At 39.7% G+C, this 16609-nt stretch overlaps 2 protein-coding genes across 8 annotated transcripts in view; one reads left to right on the top strand and one right to left on the bottom strand.

The window, feature by feature from the left end:
* LOC144020796 (nuclear pore membrane glycoprotein 210-like) overlaps window positions 1-1083 on the bottom strand; it is a 128209-nt gene extending 127126 nt beyond the window's left edge. For all 3 annotated transcript variants that reach the window (XR_013283972.1, XM_077524598.1, XM_077524597.1), the window contains exon 1: window positions 772-1083. Coding sequence is in view for 2 of the 3 variants with exons in the window: in XM_077524598.1 (XP_077380724.1) it covers window positions 772-923 (152 nt within the window). In the remaining variant the exon portion in view is untranslated. The remainder of the gene's footprint in view (window positions 1-771) is intronic.
* A 2983-nt stretch (window positions 1084-4066) lies between these two features.
* LOC144021197 (sodium channel and clathrin linker 1-like) lies at window positions 4067-15505 on the top strand. 5 transcript variants are annotated; one of them, XM_077525297.1, is made up of 20 exons: window positions 4067-4447; window positions 4900-4985; window positions 5181-5233; window positions 5329-5458; window positions 5899-5994; window positions 6097-6162; window positions 6771-6841; window positions 6922-7012; window positions 7227-7288; window positions 7400-7580; window positions 7682-7798; window positions 10232-10300; window positions 10384-10455; window positions 10573-10647; window positions 10759-10907; window positions 10997-11189; window positions 13811-14007; window positions 14233-14311; window positions 14845-14940; window positions 15153-15505. In XM_077525297.1, the coding sequence occupies exons 3-20, from the start codon at window positions 5214-5216 to the stop codon at window positions 15198-15200; spliced, it is 1812 nt and encodes a 603-aa protein (XP_077381423.1). In that variant the 5' UTR covers window positions 4067-4447; window positions 4900-4985; window positions 5181-5213; the 3' UTR covers window positions 15201-15505. The 5 variants fall into 5 exon arrangements, with proteins under 5 accessions (XP_077381423.1, XP_077381424.1, XP_077381425.1 ...); XM_077525298.1 differs by having other exon boundaries at window positions 4903-4985; XM_077525299.1 differs by lacking the exon at window positions 4067-4447 and having other exon boundaries at window positions 4456-4985; window positions 11000-11189.
* Window positions 15506-16609: the final 1104 nt, after the last annotated feature.

A 16609-nucleotide genomic window follows, 5' to 3' on the forward strand; every position in this document is an offset into this window, starting at 1 on the left:
AAATATGATCTCCTAGGTGGGGAAGCGAACCCACGCGGCCTGCATCGGAGGTAAGCAGCAACAACCACTCCACCACCCAGAGCCCGTGTACAATAACGCTATGGCGGCACTCGTGCCGTCGTTTTCAATGTGCGTAAGCCCATTTGACTCAAACTAAATATATGACCTGGAGGGCATGAAGACATGAAGAAGGAAATCAAAAACTTTATTTTGGGTCCTTTGGGCTTATTTTTAGTTCCGTCAAAATCAAAATTGACATCTGTCAATGCAAAATAAATGGTTTTCACAATAAAATCAATACCTTTATGCTGATTTGAATGGCTATTATTATATTATATTATTATTATATTATTGGATATATTATTACTTTCAATGAAATGCTGATTGCAATCCTTTTTACAGTGCTCTGGGTGGGAGATATTATCATATTCAAGTTTAAAAAGGTCCCCTACAGAGGACAAATTTGAATTGCTGGTAGTCAGGAAAGATACGCCAACTTTAAAATATATTTTTTTTTTCAGCAGGCCAGATGTGTGTGAAGTTTGATAGTGTTTGTTCACGTTTAGTGTCTAAAAAAAATCTGATCGTTTGTAGTTAAGAATAAATTCCTACAGAAACAATAGGCCCTCGCTCGAGCCCAAATTTGTAAAATAACAGTCAGGTCGCCTTGATGTTGTCCGCCATGAAGCAGTCACGTGATCACATAACGACCGTGCAAAAAAGTCAAAATGACACTCCAGCGAGCATGTCTACCTTCTTCTGTCTACTCACCATTTGTAGCAACCACCCTCAGTGGTTTCCATTGTGAAGTTAATTCGTGTAGCTCTGGCAAGCGGCAGCAACACTTTGGGCATATTAAACTTGGCGTAGGCAGTTTTTGGAAAAACGTCAATTAATGACAGTAAAACAAACGCGAAACGCATTTCGTTCAATTGTGACTAAGTTGTTCGTAGCGAAACTACAATGAAAAGAAACCGCAAAAAACCTTCTATCGTCATTAGCAACAGTCGACCTAGTGATGGGATGTAGTCTGCCGAGGTTTCGGAGCGTGTGTCGTCGAGTAATCCAGGAAGAAATTTGACACAACACTTCACAGGACGTTTGACACTTCAAAGAGTTTTTTTTTTTTTTTTTTTTTTTTTTTGATAACGCAATGCTTGGGTGTTTTGAGCGTCGCACATTTACCCGTATTTTTTTTTTAGGTCATGGAAGCTGCTAAAAATAAAAATAGGAAGGTTATCCCTGGTAGGGGCTTCGTTCACACTGCAGCTCAATTCAGATTTTTTCCACATCTGATTTTTTCACATTTGTCATTTCACATGAAGGCTATGCGATTATTATTTTTTCCACACCCGACCGGGCCTCTTTCGTATAATCATATAATCGGATATGTATGCGATGTTGCTGTTTGTAAACGCCACATTCAAAACTGACGCTCGAGGAAGCTGAGGACAGCAGCCAACCAGGGACGAGCGTGAAAACAGTCCACCAATCAGGAGCGGGCGTTCGCACAGCTAAATTTGCATAATTTCTGCAGACAAGACACATGAATCGAACTCCTAACCGTCCGCGAAACGAGCCCACCAATCAGGAGCGGGCGTTCGCACAGCTAAATTTGCATAATTTCTGCAGACAAGACACATGAATCGAACTCCTAACCGTCCGCGAAACGAGCCCACCAGTCCACCAATCAGCAGCGCGCGTTGGCACAGCTAAATTTGCATATGACACTGATAAAAGTCGCTCGGCGGCTTGACTGGAAGTAAAACGTTAACGTGGCAAGTCGAGACCGTTTTTGCATCTGTGAACACTGCCAAATGACATCGTTTTTAATTTATTTATTTATTTACGTGTCAATGAATTGTGGGCTCAGCCGAAATATGGAATGAGGGCGCAAAGGAGAGGAGTAAATAACATACTGTACTGAACATAGAAGAATAAATAATATAAATACCAGTCAATCCAATTTTAATGAATCACATATATTAATTAAAAAGATGGGCCTGGGAGTTGGGGGCATAACATTCAACTCCAAGTTTGTTTGTTTTTTTAATAATTCTGCAATGATATTAAATATCAAAATACATTTCTTGTTCAGTACAAATGTAACCCTTTAATGGTCACTCCGTGCTTGTGGGTGTGGATTTTTGTTCGCATCTGTGTGCCCTGTAATTGGCTGGCAACCAGTTCATGGTGTCTCCCGCCTACTCCCTGTTATGGTGAGGGTGTGGTGGATGGACCCAGAGGCGGAGGAAACAGGCAGGAAGAGTAATGACAATAACTTTATTGATGGACTGAATCGTGGATAGACTTGGCATGACGAACGGGGGGAGAACTGGCATGACGAACCTGGACAGATGAGGCATGACGGATATGTACTGACTTGGCGTGGAAAGATGCGGAGACTTGGCGTGGACAGATGCGGAGACTTGGCGTGGACAGATGCGGAGACGACTTGGAAGACTTGGCGTGGCGTGGATGACTTGGAAGACTTGGCGTGGCGTGGATGACTTGGAAGACTTGGCGTGACGTGGATGAATTGGAAGACTTGGCGTGACGTGGATGACTTGGAAGACTTGGCGTGGCGTGGATGACTTGGAAGACTTGGCGTGGCGTGGATGACTCTGAAGACTTGGCGTGGCGTGGCGTGGATGACTCGGAAGACTTGGCGTGGCGTGGCGTGGATGACTCGGAAGACTGCGTGGCGTGGATGACTCGGAAGACTACACACAAACGTATAACATTCAACAATGCTCCCACTAATGACACTAACAGGACACACCTGGGAGACACAGCAGGCAGGGGGAACCAATCAGCAACACACGGGGAAGAAAGACACAAGCAGGTGGACAAGGTTAACCATAACGAGACTGGGGGAAAACACAGGAACACCAGACAACCAACACTCACCAAAATAAAAATAAAAAAAACCAAACCGAAACATGACACTCCCCAAAGCCAGCTGGGATAGGATCCAGCACCCCCGCGACCCTTGTGAGGAATAAGTGGTCAAGAAAATGGATGGATATGGAAAAAGACATTTTTTTTCATATTTGCTGGGTTATTTGGTGACTATAACAAAAATAAATGAAAATTATATTTACACGCCCCCTAGTTGTTATGAGTCTCTACCAAATGGTTGAGATGGACGTTGATGGTAACAAATTTAATAATGTGCAAGAGCAAATAAATTGTTTATAACCTGCAAAGACAGAAATTAATGGGGAAAATGTAAAAAATAAAAAAAAATAAAAAATAAAAAAAAAAGGTTAATAATTGATGTCAAGTCAGTTTTATTATAATAAAGAAGCTTTCTCTTGTGTTTTTGCATACAATCACACCTAAGGACAATTTCGAGCGCCCAATTAACCTGTCATGCATGTCTTTGGAATGTGGGAGGAGACCGGAGTACCCGGAGGAGACCCACGCAGGCACGGGTAGAGCATGCAAGCTCCGCACAGGAAGCCCAGAGCCCGGACTTGAGCTTGCGCTTGCATCCTCAATACTGGGAGGCGGACGTGCTAACCACTCATCTACCATGCCGCCCTGTTTGAATCTTGTCAGTGGCATGTCTTTTTTTTTTTTTTTTTTTTTTTTTTTTTTTTTTTTTAACATACCACCCTTGTCAGGAATAAGCGGTTCGGAAAATGGATGAATGGATATTTATTTCATGGCTGATTTTTTACTCCATGTACGGCGGTGTTTGTTTGAAAGTGCTTTATGAATAAATAAAGATGAGTTGAGTGGAGTAGGCCGCGTAGTTTTTGGTCCTAGGAGAGAAAAAAGTGACGCCGTGAAGCACGGTTGCGATTTTACCTACTGCAACAGCACATTACATTGTTATACAGTTAGACAGTAATTCCTATTGTTCTTCTACAATGGCATTTATATAGCAATTTAAAAAAAAAAGAAAAAAAAAGACTACAACAGCACATTTAAAGTGTCAGTAGCAACGGCAACTGACAGGCTGTCGGCATCAACTGCATTTGAAGAGTATTACTTTTCGCCACTAGGTGGTAGCATTTGTTTAGGAATGGACTATTTTAGCTATCTATTTCATAGTTATCCTGTTTTTCTTTTTCTTGATTATGTTTCTAAGATTGGAAGAAGGTAACGAGTGACCGCTTTATTGGACCGTGTCTCTAACGCCCCATGACTGCACAGCTAAGCTACACGACGTTATTTGACACAGGCAGTGCTTCCCTACGCTATTGCGACGTGACTACATTGCGGCTTTATTTGTCTTAACGTTGACCTAATGAGCATGACGGTAGTGACGTCATTTTAAACACACGTTTTTATGTAGCGAAAGAGAAATCCTGATAGGGTCTACTCGCTGACTTAATTGGTGGCAGCAGTTCATCACAAAGTTTGAGCACTCAATCAAAGCACTTATGGATTTTGAAGCCCCACTGGAAATCGTCATATCTTTACAGACGTATTCAAGGTATGTGTCCATGTCCAGTCGGTTTCTATGCGGTCGTGTGTAAAATGAAGACCACGAAATAGCAGTATTTAACGACTGATATCTCATATTTAGCATTTTGAAAAGAAAAATAAATTCATCAGTTTGAGAAGTAAACCCGCAGATTGGTGTCTAAATTGAACATAACATTTTTGAAAAGCAGACCATGTCGTCTAGTTGTTATCAAGAAAATAAGATAATAATTGATAAACTATCACACATCGTAGTTTCATCAGTTCAGCTCAACCATCAATGATACAGCTTTTATGAGATGTATATGTCATATATGTTTGACATTACAGATACTGAGGCACGTAAAAATAAATAAATAAATAAATAAATAAATAAATAAATAAATAAATAAAACACAGGCTAGGTACGCACATTCCAAAAATATTCGTGCAAATCTGAATTGAATACTTGTTCCGTTTTAGTAGTATTGCTGTAATTGCCAGCAAATATGGGATCCCACACCTGACTTGCAAATCTGAGGCCTCCCCTGCATGTGAAGAACTAGCTGGTATGAACTTTTTCTTGTTTTCTTTATGTCGCTCTGAAAGCTTAATTGGTTTTATCTTATTTCCTGTTAATTAATCTGTCTAAATGTTTAATAATGTGAATATGACTGAATTGGAACAAAAAGGCAATGCTGTAGTAACATATCAAAGCACTGTTGCCCATTACTAACCACACTTAACTAATCATCCATTTCTAGCGGAAGGCGTGGATAACTGATGTCAAAGTCAAGATGGAGAGTGAGAATGAAAGGTAGAAAAACTATATTGGTATATGTAAAACATGCCAAAAAGTTTGATTCTACGTGTGTAGAAATAGTGTTGTTGCTTTCAATTTTTTTTTGCTAGGCTCCACGTGAATGAGTCAGTGGGCAATGAGCCTCAGTCACTCCTGATGGACTCCAAAGAGGGGTGCGGCACAATGGAGGTGGAAGAACTCATTAAGGACTATGAATCACTAGTAAAGTTATTTAAACAGGTCTGTACATGTGTCCATGATTTATTTGAATTTGGATAAAAATTAATTCATTAAGTGAAATATTTGACTTGTTTTCTGTGCACAGTAAAATGATGTTATAGACTCACTTACCATAATGTAATCACAACTTGATTTATTTACAACTATTACAATTAAATACAATAGCTGTATTCAAAATTGTATCCAACTGGATATACTCCATTCGATGATATCCTTATTTTGGTGTCCTTATGACCATTTACTCAATAATTTGTTTGAAAAATCTGTGTCCCAATCATTTGTCAGACAACTGGTCAGATTTAATTGACGTACAGTATCATCTATATTAGTTAGAGTGATATTAGTTCCTGTTCACAAGAGGTACAGTATTTGCACGACGGTGTTGATCTTGTCTTCCTTTTACGATAAGTACAGTAGCTTATATCTGTATTATTATATAGGAGCACTCGCATGCCATGGAAATGTGGCAGAAGGCAGCACAAGAAGTGGAGCAATTCCAGGCGTTCTACCACAAGTCTTTCACTGATGAACAGCAGGCAGGTGCCATAAACCATTATCGAAGCTGCTGATAAAAATGCCATTGAAAATTGTACTTAAATATTAGGTCCGAAAGCCAACAATTTTCACTTTTGTCGCAGAATCAACTTGTTCAGTTCATACAACAGACATGCGAACTCAAAGGGAACAATCAAGAATTCGAGATGGTAAGGAATTGGTAAAAAGTCTTACTACTGCATAAATGACTTTCAAGACATTGAGTGACAAACAGCTGCTTAATTGAATTTCTTCTAGATCAGGGGTCTCAAGCTGGCGGCACTTTTACAGCCCCCTTGTTGAGATTAATGTTTAATATTCGTGTGGCCTCTATGCTTTTGCTGCCTTTGCCTCGTGCGTTGCGCGTGTGTGCATGTTTTTTTAAAATTATTATTATGATTTTCACTATAGCTCAGGCTCATGACAGTTTTCAGCAAAACGTAACTCTGAAGTGAGACCAAGCTGCGCTCAAGAAATATGACGTCATGACTCACCTAGACATTCTGAGGCGGTTTTGAAGCATCAGGGAAACGAGAGTGATGACCAAGATTGGGTTAGTTGTGCTTAAAAAAAAAACAAAAAAACAATATAATACATGAACACCTTTCTTTGTGAAATACTTGATATGGCCCAGACACACCCAAACTGTATTTGCAGCAACCCACACAGTGGAGTTTGAGACCCCTGGTGTAGAGGAATAATTTGGTACAGCGTTACAGTAAAACTCGTTGGAATCGTGGCATGTCTAGATTTGTTAGTTGTGCATCTCTTGTTACAGACCAGCATACATGTCCAAATTACAGAGAATGAGCAGAATGGAGAGTTAGAAGAGCTCCACAGCCAACTCAAGTGAATGTCGACCATTGCTCAAAGTTATGCGTCCTCACAAAAACAAGCTTGTGCTAATGTTCTGCGTGTGTTTGTTGCAGAAAGACCAATTCTGATCTGAGAACTGCTACAGATAAAATGAATGAAATGAACGAACAACTGGAATGTCTTGAGTGTCAGATAAAAAAAAAGGTGAATAATGATGTTTATGTATTGTTCTTTTCAACGCTCAATTTGACACATTTTCAGATTCATGCAAAATATACACTTGACATGAAATAGATTTAGTTTCGATGTCAAAAGCAGCCACATTATTGTATTAAATGTTTTTATTGTTTGGGTAAAATGTTGTATATGACTTACTTGTCAACTTGTTTAAATTTCCTACTTTTATTTGACTATCTAGGGGGCGGATGTAGCAGAGGCTCAGCGGCATGAGGAATCAATCCTCAGACAGCAAGAAGAAAAGTGAGCATGTGACAAACTGCTGCCAGTTTCGCTTTATGGATTGACCAATTGGAAAATAGATTAATTCATTTGAGAGTTTAACATTAGTTCCGTGTGTTTATATCTGCCTAGTCTAAAATGTGTGTCAAAGAATGCTTTGGAGGAACAAACAGTTTTGGAGACCAAGATTGGTACCATCCAGGCCCATTGTGCTCCCGTTGATCAGAACACGTGCGAGGTTCCGAACAAAGTCCACGGGTGTGTGCAGATGCCTGATGATGCTTTGCTAGTGCAGAAGCATGATGGCTTTAAGGTCTGCCTTTGTCACTCTCTTACTCCAACATCCTTCTTGTAGTCTTCTTCCCTAATACAACTTCCCATTTGAATAATAATTGAAATTTTCTCTTCTTTTAGGCAATGTGTGCGTGTTCTTGTGAGGACGTGGCAAGAGAGTGGGAGAAGCTTGTGGAGAACAATGATAAGGTCGTCCAACAGTTAATCCGGGAAGCTGCCGTCCGCACTAGGAAGGAGGTATGCATGGACAAAATGTCTTTACTATTCTGTTAAAGAAATAATAATAATAATAATAATAATAATAATAATAATAACAATAACAATAATAATAATAACAACAACAACAACAATAATAATAATCAAACCCTACCATTGTAAATAATTTCACACTATAAAGAAATATAAAGACAAATCAGTAATGAAAATCAGACATCGTTTCATAATTAAATAAATATAGATGGTGAAACTGGGCTGGCTCCTTCAACATAATATTTTGTTGCACAACTTTTTATCATTTATGTACATGTTTCCCGACCAGGGTTACATTGCAGGGGGTAAAAGAAAACATTTAATAATTTAAAAAAGCTCACATCTCATTTGGGTATGGGCTAATAACCGTTATTACAGTACTGTTTTTTTGTTTGTTTTTTGTTTAGTTTTTTAAATGTTTTTTTTTTTGGGGGGGGGGGGTCTATGCAGTATTTGTAGAGTTGCCCAAGGAGCCACCTCTTTGAAGGAAAGGGGGAGCCGCCTCCTCAAAAAAGGGAAGAAGAGGTTGTTTTTTTTTTTTTTTTTTTTTTTTTTTTGGGGGGGGGGGGTGTATGCAGTATTTGTAGAGTTGCCCAAGGAGCCACCTCTTTGAAGGAAAAGGGGGAGCCGCCTCCTCAAAAAAGGGAAAAAGAGGGGTTTTTTTGTTGTGTTTTTTTTTGGGGGGGGGGTGTATATGCAGTATTTGTAGAGTTGCCAAAGGAGCAACCTCTTTGAAGGACAAGTGGGAGCCGCCTCCTCAAAAAAGGGAAAAATACTTTTTTATTTTTTTTATTTTTTTATTTTTTTTTTTTTATTTTTTTATTTTTTTGCTCTGGTAGCCTCGTAGGCAGTATGTTATTTTGAAAGGACTTGGTCAGAACCAAAGCCCAAAACGGGTCACAATACTCCCTACGGGTTCAATTTTAATGTGCAGAATGTCCTTCAAAAACAAACAAACAAACAAACAAACAAACAAACAAATAGTGCCAAAAGGACAACATGAATAGAGCTATTCTAAAAATAGCGCACCATGATGGGCCACTGTGATGAACTAAAAGAAAAAGAATAGAGGAAGAATGTTAACATTTATTTATTTATTTATTTATTTATTTATTTATTTATTTATTTATTTAAACTTAACATGGTACACATTTCTTCTCTACCAAATTTTCAATATTTTGTTAAGAAAGCAGTTTGGAAAGTACATGAATGAATGAAATAGATTGTGTTCAATAAGGAAAATATGCTGCTTTTATTTACCCAAATATTTCAAAAAAGGTAATTTCTTAAATGCTATTTTCCTGATTTAAATGCTTTTATAAAGAGGAATCAAAGGAGATCCAGTTTCTTGTGGTAACTGTTATAAGAGTCATATATTAAACAAAGGCAGGTTTATTCTTTATTTTGTGGTATTAGTATTTTTAATTGATATTACTGTACTTTTTTTTGCAACACAACGTATATATTTTTATGTTTGAGTTAAAAATAATTAAGATTAGAAACAAGAACAAGGAAACAAAATAAAATGATATTCATTTTAAAAGTCTTTTACTGCCGCATGTTATCAAAAAACAAAAACAAACCCGTGACAGCCGATTTCGAGCATTTTAACTCATCTTTCAAGGCAAACAGAATATTGTGTTCTTTTACTACATATACAAAGTGAACATGAAAGATCGCATTCCATTCTTTCATCAGGAAAAAAAAAAATGTTTCTACCTTATTCCGTTCTTTAGTAATCACTATTTGAAAATAAGTAATTTGAGTGACAATGAGCGAAAATTGAAAATATAGAAACATTTTTTTATTTATTTTTTTTTGTTTAGTGATGCTCTGTGAATTAGGTTTAATGTGACAAATGCTTTGATCATTCACATCATTTTTGAAAATGTTCTATTTCATCAGATTTCATCAGAATCCGTCATGTTTCATTGTAATTTCATATGCCGGCAACCCATTGAAAAGAGATACAATGCTGCCATCTGCTGGCCATAGTTAATGGGTGTTTTTGATTCCACAACCCATTGACCAGGCAGCGCTGCACTTAGACATTGATTAAAAAATAAAAAACAAAACAAAAACGTAGTTGACGTCATTTAACATTTATGGTGGCATACATCATGATTTTACTAATCGTTATTAAACGTTTTTGGTGGTAAAAGAGTTAAAATCTGCCGTAATATGTTCTACTTTTGGAGGCTCATCAACACGCATTAGTGAAGGGGTACTCAAGGTAAAAAAAAAAAAAAAAAAAAAAAAAGAAGGATGGCAGTGGCCTTAGACCAACAAAGCTCTCAGATATAAGTCTTGGGTCATCCAACATTAAACTAAAAACAACCACAGATGGCTAAGAACAAAACATTGGACTATTCAGAGGTGGCTTGTCGAAGCCCTGATCGACACCATTTTGAACTTCTACAGGAGGGGCTGAAATATGGCGTCTGGAGAAGGCACTTTTCAAACCTGAGGCAGTTGGAGCAGTCAATAGCAGTTAATACCTGCCTAGAGGAGAACACACTTGATTGCAGTACTTCGGTAATCTGACAGTGAACTATGACTTGTGTATTTACCAGGTAGATAATGTGCGAGAGCAGTGCAACATTAAACTCCATCAAATAGTGGAGCAGCTGTCCAATTTGCAAACGGTAAAACCCTTCGAGAACCCATTCACGCTCTTCTCATCTGCTGTTCCAGTCCGTGGGGAACCTCTGGACTGGTTTGTCCTTATTGTCTTGTTGTGACTTGCTCCACCTGTCCACCAGGAATATGCAATCAAAGAGTCTCAGATTGAGAGGTGCAAGAATGAGAAAAAAGCTCTTGAGAAGGAACTGGAGAAGGTGGTTGCCATGAAACGGAAGTTGGAGGATTTTATTTTTATTTTTTTAATTGTATTCTAAGGTTTTGTGCTTAGCAAGTTTTGACATTTTTACGTTTTATGCTTGTTTCAGGTGACAAAGTATCAGACAGAACAAGACCTTGAAAAAATGAATGCCCTTCAACAAAAGTGCCTCAATGCAGAGAGGATAAGGGACGATATGGGTGTCACTCTGCAAAGTGCTCAAATCAATGTAAAAAAGTTTGAAATGACACTTACTGAGTGAGTGACACTTGCTGTTTGTTTTTTTTGTTTTTTTTATTTAACGGTTACAGCTTACAGTTACATGACGCCAAGTCTCCCATCTACAGCAGCAATGAAGAGTTTTTGCACAGCCAGGAGGAAATCTATCGTCTGCAGAGCGGTTTGGCTGAAACCCGCAAGGACCATGAACTTAGCAGTGCGGAGCGACTCCAGCTACAACAGGAGAACTTGCAGCTCTGCAGGGAGATGGATGAGCTGCGGAGAAGAAACTTGCAAATCCAAAATGAGACCGAAAATCAAGTAAGTTCATTTTTTTCCCCATCTGAAGAAGAACATAAAAGTCCAATAATGGCCTTGTAGATAAAGGTGTACCAGAGAGCCAACTTCCTGGTAGCCAATGGAGGCTGTCCCACTCAAGAGAGTTCACAATGATGGGTCAAGGCACTACATTTACTGATAAACTAGAAACATGGAACACCAAATCAAAATTTTTGTCAGATATTGAGCCGAAGCATTCATATAAAACATCATCGAAGATGGATTACAGTTTTTTTTTCAAACTGTTTCCCCACAATTTTGAAAGCAAGGATCCTATTTTTCAAAAGATTTGCAGGGGTTGATGGGTGCTGGGGGGGGCTCCTGCACCCGCCGGGTTGGAAAGGGCCCCGCTGGTCGCTCCTCTTACCCCGGGTTTTCACCGGATGCGGTTGCGGTGCGGTTGCGGTGCGGTGCGTCTTGACTGCGTGCTCCGGACGGGTCAATTTTTTTGTCAATCCACACCGGCTCCGCACAGCTGCGGTCCGGCAGCTCCGTCGCCGCCCACTTCCCAACGTGTCTCGCGGGACCGCGCGCGCTGCGCGCGATCATGTGGCATTTCACAACGACAAACATACAGAATGTCTGTGCTCAACAGAGAAGCAGAAAGAGAGGTGGACTTCTTTTGATTTAACCTTTTCTTCTTCTTCTGCTATGAGATTCCATGCAGCATCCTTTTTTTGGTTGTCCTTGTAAAGTATATTAATAACGAGAGTCGGGTCAGTGCGGGTCCACTCTTTATTTCTGTCTTCCCCGTCCGGCTGCCGCTCAGTACGGCAAGCGAGACGGGCACACCAAGCAATCGCGAACATCAAACTCACAATACATTACAGTCCTTATAAAAAGGATGTGCCGTGTCATATATTATTTTGTGGTTTTCCACCTCCAATATAAACCTCTCCTCGTCCATGTTCGCTGGTGTCTAAACCGTGAATGAGCACATGGCCCGGCGACGCCCACGTCACGTTTTGCTGAAAAACTTGCGAAATAGGAGCTGGCGAGTGTTTTATTCTGAAAGGTAACCGGAAATTTATTTTGAAACTGCCTCGGTCTTCCTGTCCCGCTCAATGTGTTTTGTGCTAGCTTGCCATTTGCCGGAGGCCTACCGCTGCGGCATCCGGCAAAAATAGAAAATAGGTCTATCCTTGCGGAAGGCTTGCGGCACGCCGCAGGCCTTCCGCAGTCGACACGCAACGCACCCGCAAGCGGTGTAAACTGCACCATTCGAATGAATGGAATCTAATTGCTTGCGTCGCCGGACCGCACCGCAACCGCACCGCAACCGCAACCGGTGAAAACCCGGGGTTACTCACTTCACAAGTTTTGCACTATACACTTTGTAAATATACACATAGGGCACATAAGATATTTCTTGGTGGGGTAGGGAAGGGTGGAAACACCGTCTTCACCCTTCAACTCCCCTCCAGTTTTAATGCACCTCACATCCAGGGGGACGGGTGAGTTGGGATGGGGAACTATCAGTTGGGGCAGACTGCAGTGCCTGGCAGAGCCGTGGTCCCCCGTCTGTGTCCCCACCCCACCACTTTGTCCCTCTATCTTCTTTTTTAATGCACCACACACAGGGGAAATCTTTTCCCTCCTCTCCATCCCACCTGCTCCCAATTTTAATGCACCACACGCACACACTTGTATATACACTGGGTGGGGCTACATTCACATTGCAAGGGTAGAGCTCGCCAACAGTAACAGGGTCAGGTGTCACTAGAACGCTGGCGTGACGACCGGGGCCTCTTCCCACCGGGCTCGGTGTTCTGGGATACCACCCCTCCCCAGGTGCGTCCTCCTCTGTCCTCCCAGCCCCGCGGGATGCGGGGGGAGTGAGGTTTGGGTGCGTGGGGGGTTGTGCCTTGGTATTGCCGCGGCTTGGGGGATTCTGGGGGGGGGGTTTGGGGCGCGGTCAACAGCTCCCCTCTTTGGTGGCGGTCCTTATGCATGCCAGATCCATCACACCAGCATCTACTAAAATTCAAACAGAATTCGCCTCTCTCTCCCACTGCTCGCTGAATCAGTGGGTGCTGGTGTCTGTGGACCTTACTCTGCTTCATCTATCCTTCCCTCCTTCCTCTCTTTAGTTTTTCCTCTGGTCTCTTGACATCTCCTTAATTTGTTGGAATTTAGAGGTTTCTGGGGTTGGCATAAGACTGGTTTTGTAGCCATGTGGGTGGCAGGAGATGTATAATTGGTGCTGGATTTCACTTTGATTTATCTTTCTTTTCTTTGACCTTTCTTTTCTTTGACCTTTCCTCTGGTCTCCTGACCTTCTGAACTTCATGACTCTGAAGTATCCGGTTAAGGTGAAGGGTAATGGGATTTTTATTAGGTTTTAGGTGAATTAATGAGTACAAATTTACATTAATTCACACGCACACACACACACGTGCACATACGTGCACACACACGCATGCACACATACGCACACAAAAAAAAAGAGAGAGGGCAATGGTGATAAGATGTTGGATCGTTAAAACTGCCGAATAAACAATTCTGAGCTCTCTCTTGGGGGGGAAAAAAAAGAATAATAGTTATTGCAACATTTGAACCTGTGTTTAAAAAAAAAGCCTTCCCCTTCTGCTGCCCATTCCCAGATATCGCAGATGGCGCAAGAGTGCCAGTCGAAGGAGCAGACATTAAACGCACAAATGATGGTGCTGGAGGAGAGGAGCCGGAACTTAAACGATGAGCGGCTGCACCTTATCGCAGAACAGCAGAAAACTGTTCAACGCTCAAAGGATGATGCAAGAAACATGACAAAGGCCTTTGAAGTCAAGATACAACAGCTCACGTAAGACGTGAACTGGCAATGGTATTCATTTGATTCATTAATAAATTGGTTCGAGACCAGAAGATTGCCAGTTTGGCCACAATGCAAAGAAAACTTCACTACTTGTAATGGGACAAATTTGTAATACAAAGTTTAGCTTGACTTCAATGCGATCTTTGAGATTGTGGATGCGAATGAGCGAACAGATCCGTGAAGTGAATGTTGAATGTTGTACTTAAATTTTAGAACAGAGCTGAATCAACAAAAAGAGCAACTACATGAGCTAGAATTACAGCTCGGAAATAACCAAGACACCATAACCGAGGTTTGTACAACACACTCATCTGCAATGGACTGTGTAAGGTGGCATGTTACATTCTGGTTGGCATTTAAACACATGGTGACAACATGCAAATGTGTTAACACTCAAAACGGAATTGATGCTGTTGGCTGGAGGAGCGATCTACCTTCCATCTTTGAAAAGTATCACTTTTGATGCCATTTTGGCTGAACTACTGAATACACGTGAACAAAATTGTTGGGACACCTGTTAATGAATGAAAAACCCACAGCGGTCACAGAACTTGAAACTGACAAACGAATCAGTTAGAAATGAAAATTAACCAATGAAAATCAGACATTGCTTTTGAATTGTGGTTCAATAGAATTATTTTGAAAACAAAATTAATGAAATGGAGTTGGACAAAAATGATTGTGCTTAAATTTGTTGAAAGACAATTACCATATTTGGACATGTTAGGTTTCCACTCAACAGCAACAATATAAAGCAAGTTTTTAATCTAAATGTAAAAACCTAACAAAATAAAATGAAAGTGAATTTAATTTTTTTGTATGCAGTATGAGAGTCAACTAGCAGAGTATCAAGAGAAATCCGTTTGCCTCCAGAAGCAATTGACTCTTGCAGAGCAAAGGGCTGAAACTGCTACACAACAGGTATGGCATCCAAAAGTTTGACATCTTGAGCATAAAAATACAAGTTACTGCATGTCCTCTGTATTTAATGTCCTTTAGATCCCCTTGTAGAATGTGAGATTTTTCCATCATTCAACATATGAGCCCACCTTGATTATATACTCTACCTAATTATTGAGAAACTATCTGCATATGATCTGAGTTCATCCTGATGTCAATTATTTTTCCCACAGCTGTCGGTTTTGACATCCCAGCAAATGAACAATCTTGAGGCTGCATGATGAAGATTTTGATTGCTCCGTGTGCTCTCTCTCTTTTTTTTTTTTTTTAATTTTATTTATTTATTTATTTATTTTTAAATTCTTGTGTGCTTGCTATTTTCCACCAGCCTTAAAGTGAGAAAATTCCCTGTGCCTGAAATCTGTTGTTGGTGCTGATGTTGCTTCTGGTCACTAATATTGACCAATTGATAATAACTTTACCCCAAAAATCAGTTCTATACCTTGCCGCACTGTGTGACATTGTGTGAAAGCAGTGCATCATTTTTTTTCATATAAAAAACAATAAATTGTGTTTTTTATTTGCAGTTTTATACACAAGGTTTTGTCAACAAGTGCTTGCATTCGTCACTGTTATTCAGTACATTGTTAATTTTAAATTAACAGAACACTGAACAAGAATAATATTCAGACCCACTATAGCAGTTTTACTTTTTCAGCAGTCACCTGCGCTTTAACGAGACACCAAAGTTGACATGTGTTGTTCTGATTTTGACGTGTCTGTGACAGAGGAAATCAATTCTAAAATGTTCCCACATACCCCTGCATTGTGCGCACATACAAGTTATTTCTGTTTGATGTATTGAATGGGTTTTTTCTATGCATATATGTTTTTGGAGCCAGTCACGGACACTGAGATAAGACACCTGGTTGCTAAATGCGCAACAAAAAACTCCAGTGACACAAACGGTTTTGATATGAAGTTAATCAAGAATATAATAAATGAAATCCTACATCCACTAACTTATATATGCAATTTATCTTTTCGGACTGGGACATTAACAGATGAAATGACAATTGCAAAAATTATTCCTATATACAAAGCTGGTGATGTTCATGATTATGGTAACTATAGACCCATTTCAATTCTGCCACAGTTGTCAAAAATATTAGAAAAACTCTTTAATAATAGACATGATAAATTTATAACTAAACATAAATTGTTAGATGATAGTCAATATGGTTTTAGAAAAGAACATTTTACGGCCCAAGCACTGGCTGAATCGATGGACATAATCACAGATGCTATTGATCAAAAATTATATACCATGGAATATTTCTTGATCTAAAAAAAAGCGTTTGATACTGTAAATCATAAAATATTATTAAATAAATTAGAGAGAATGGGGATTAGGGGCACTGTATTAGATTGGTTACGAAGTTATCTAACCAAAAGATATCAGTATGTGACATTAGAAGGGAGTACTTATAATAAAAAGGAAGTTTCATGTGGTGTACATCAGGGCTCGATTTTGGGCCCTAAATTGTTTATATTGTATAAACGATATATCTAAAGTCTACTGTGTTAAAGATGGTACTCTGCTGATGATACAAATATTTTATGTGCAGGTTATGATATACAGAAGCTAGTTCAAACAATAAATGAGGAATTATGTAAACTACAACAATGG

Source organism: Festucalex cinctus, chromosome 6 (genome assembly GCF_051991245.1).
Source record: "Festucalex cinctus isolate MCC-2025b chromosome 6, RoL_Fcin_1.0, whole genome shotgun sequence".
Classification (NCBI taxonomy): domain Eukaryota; kingdom Metazoa; phylum Chordata; class Actinopteri; order Syngnathiformes; family Syngnathidae; genus Festucalex; species Festucalex cinctus.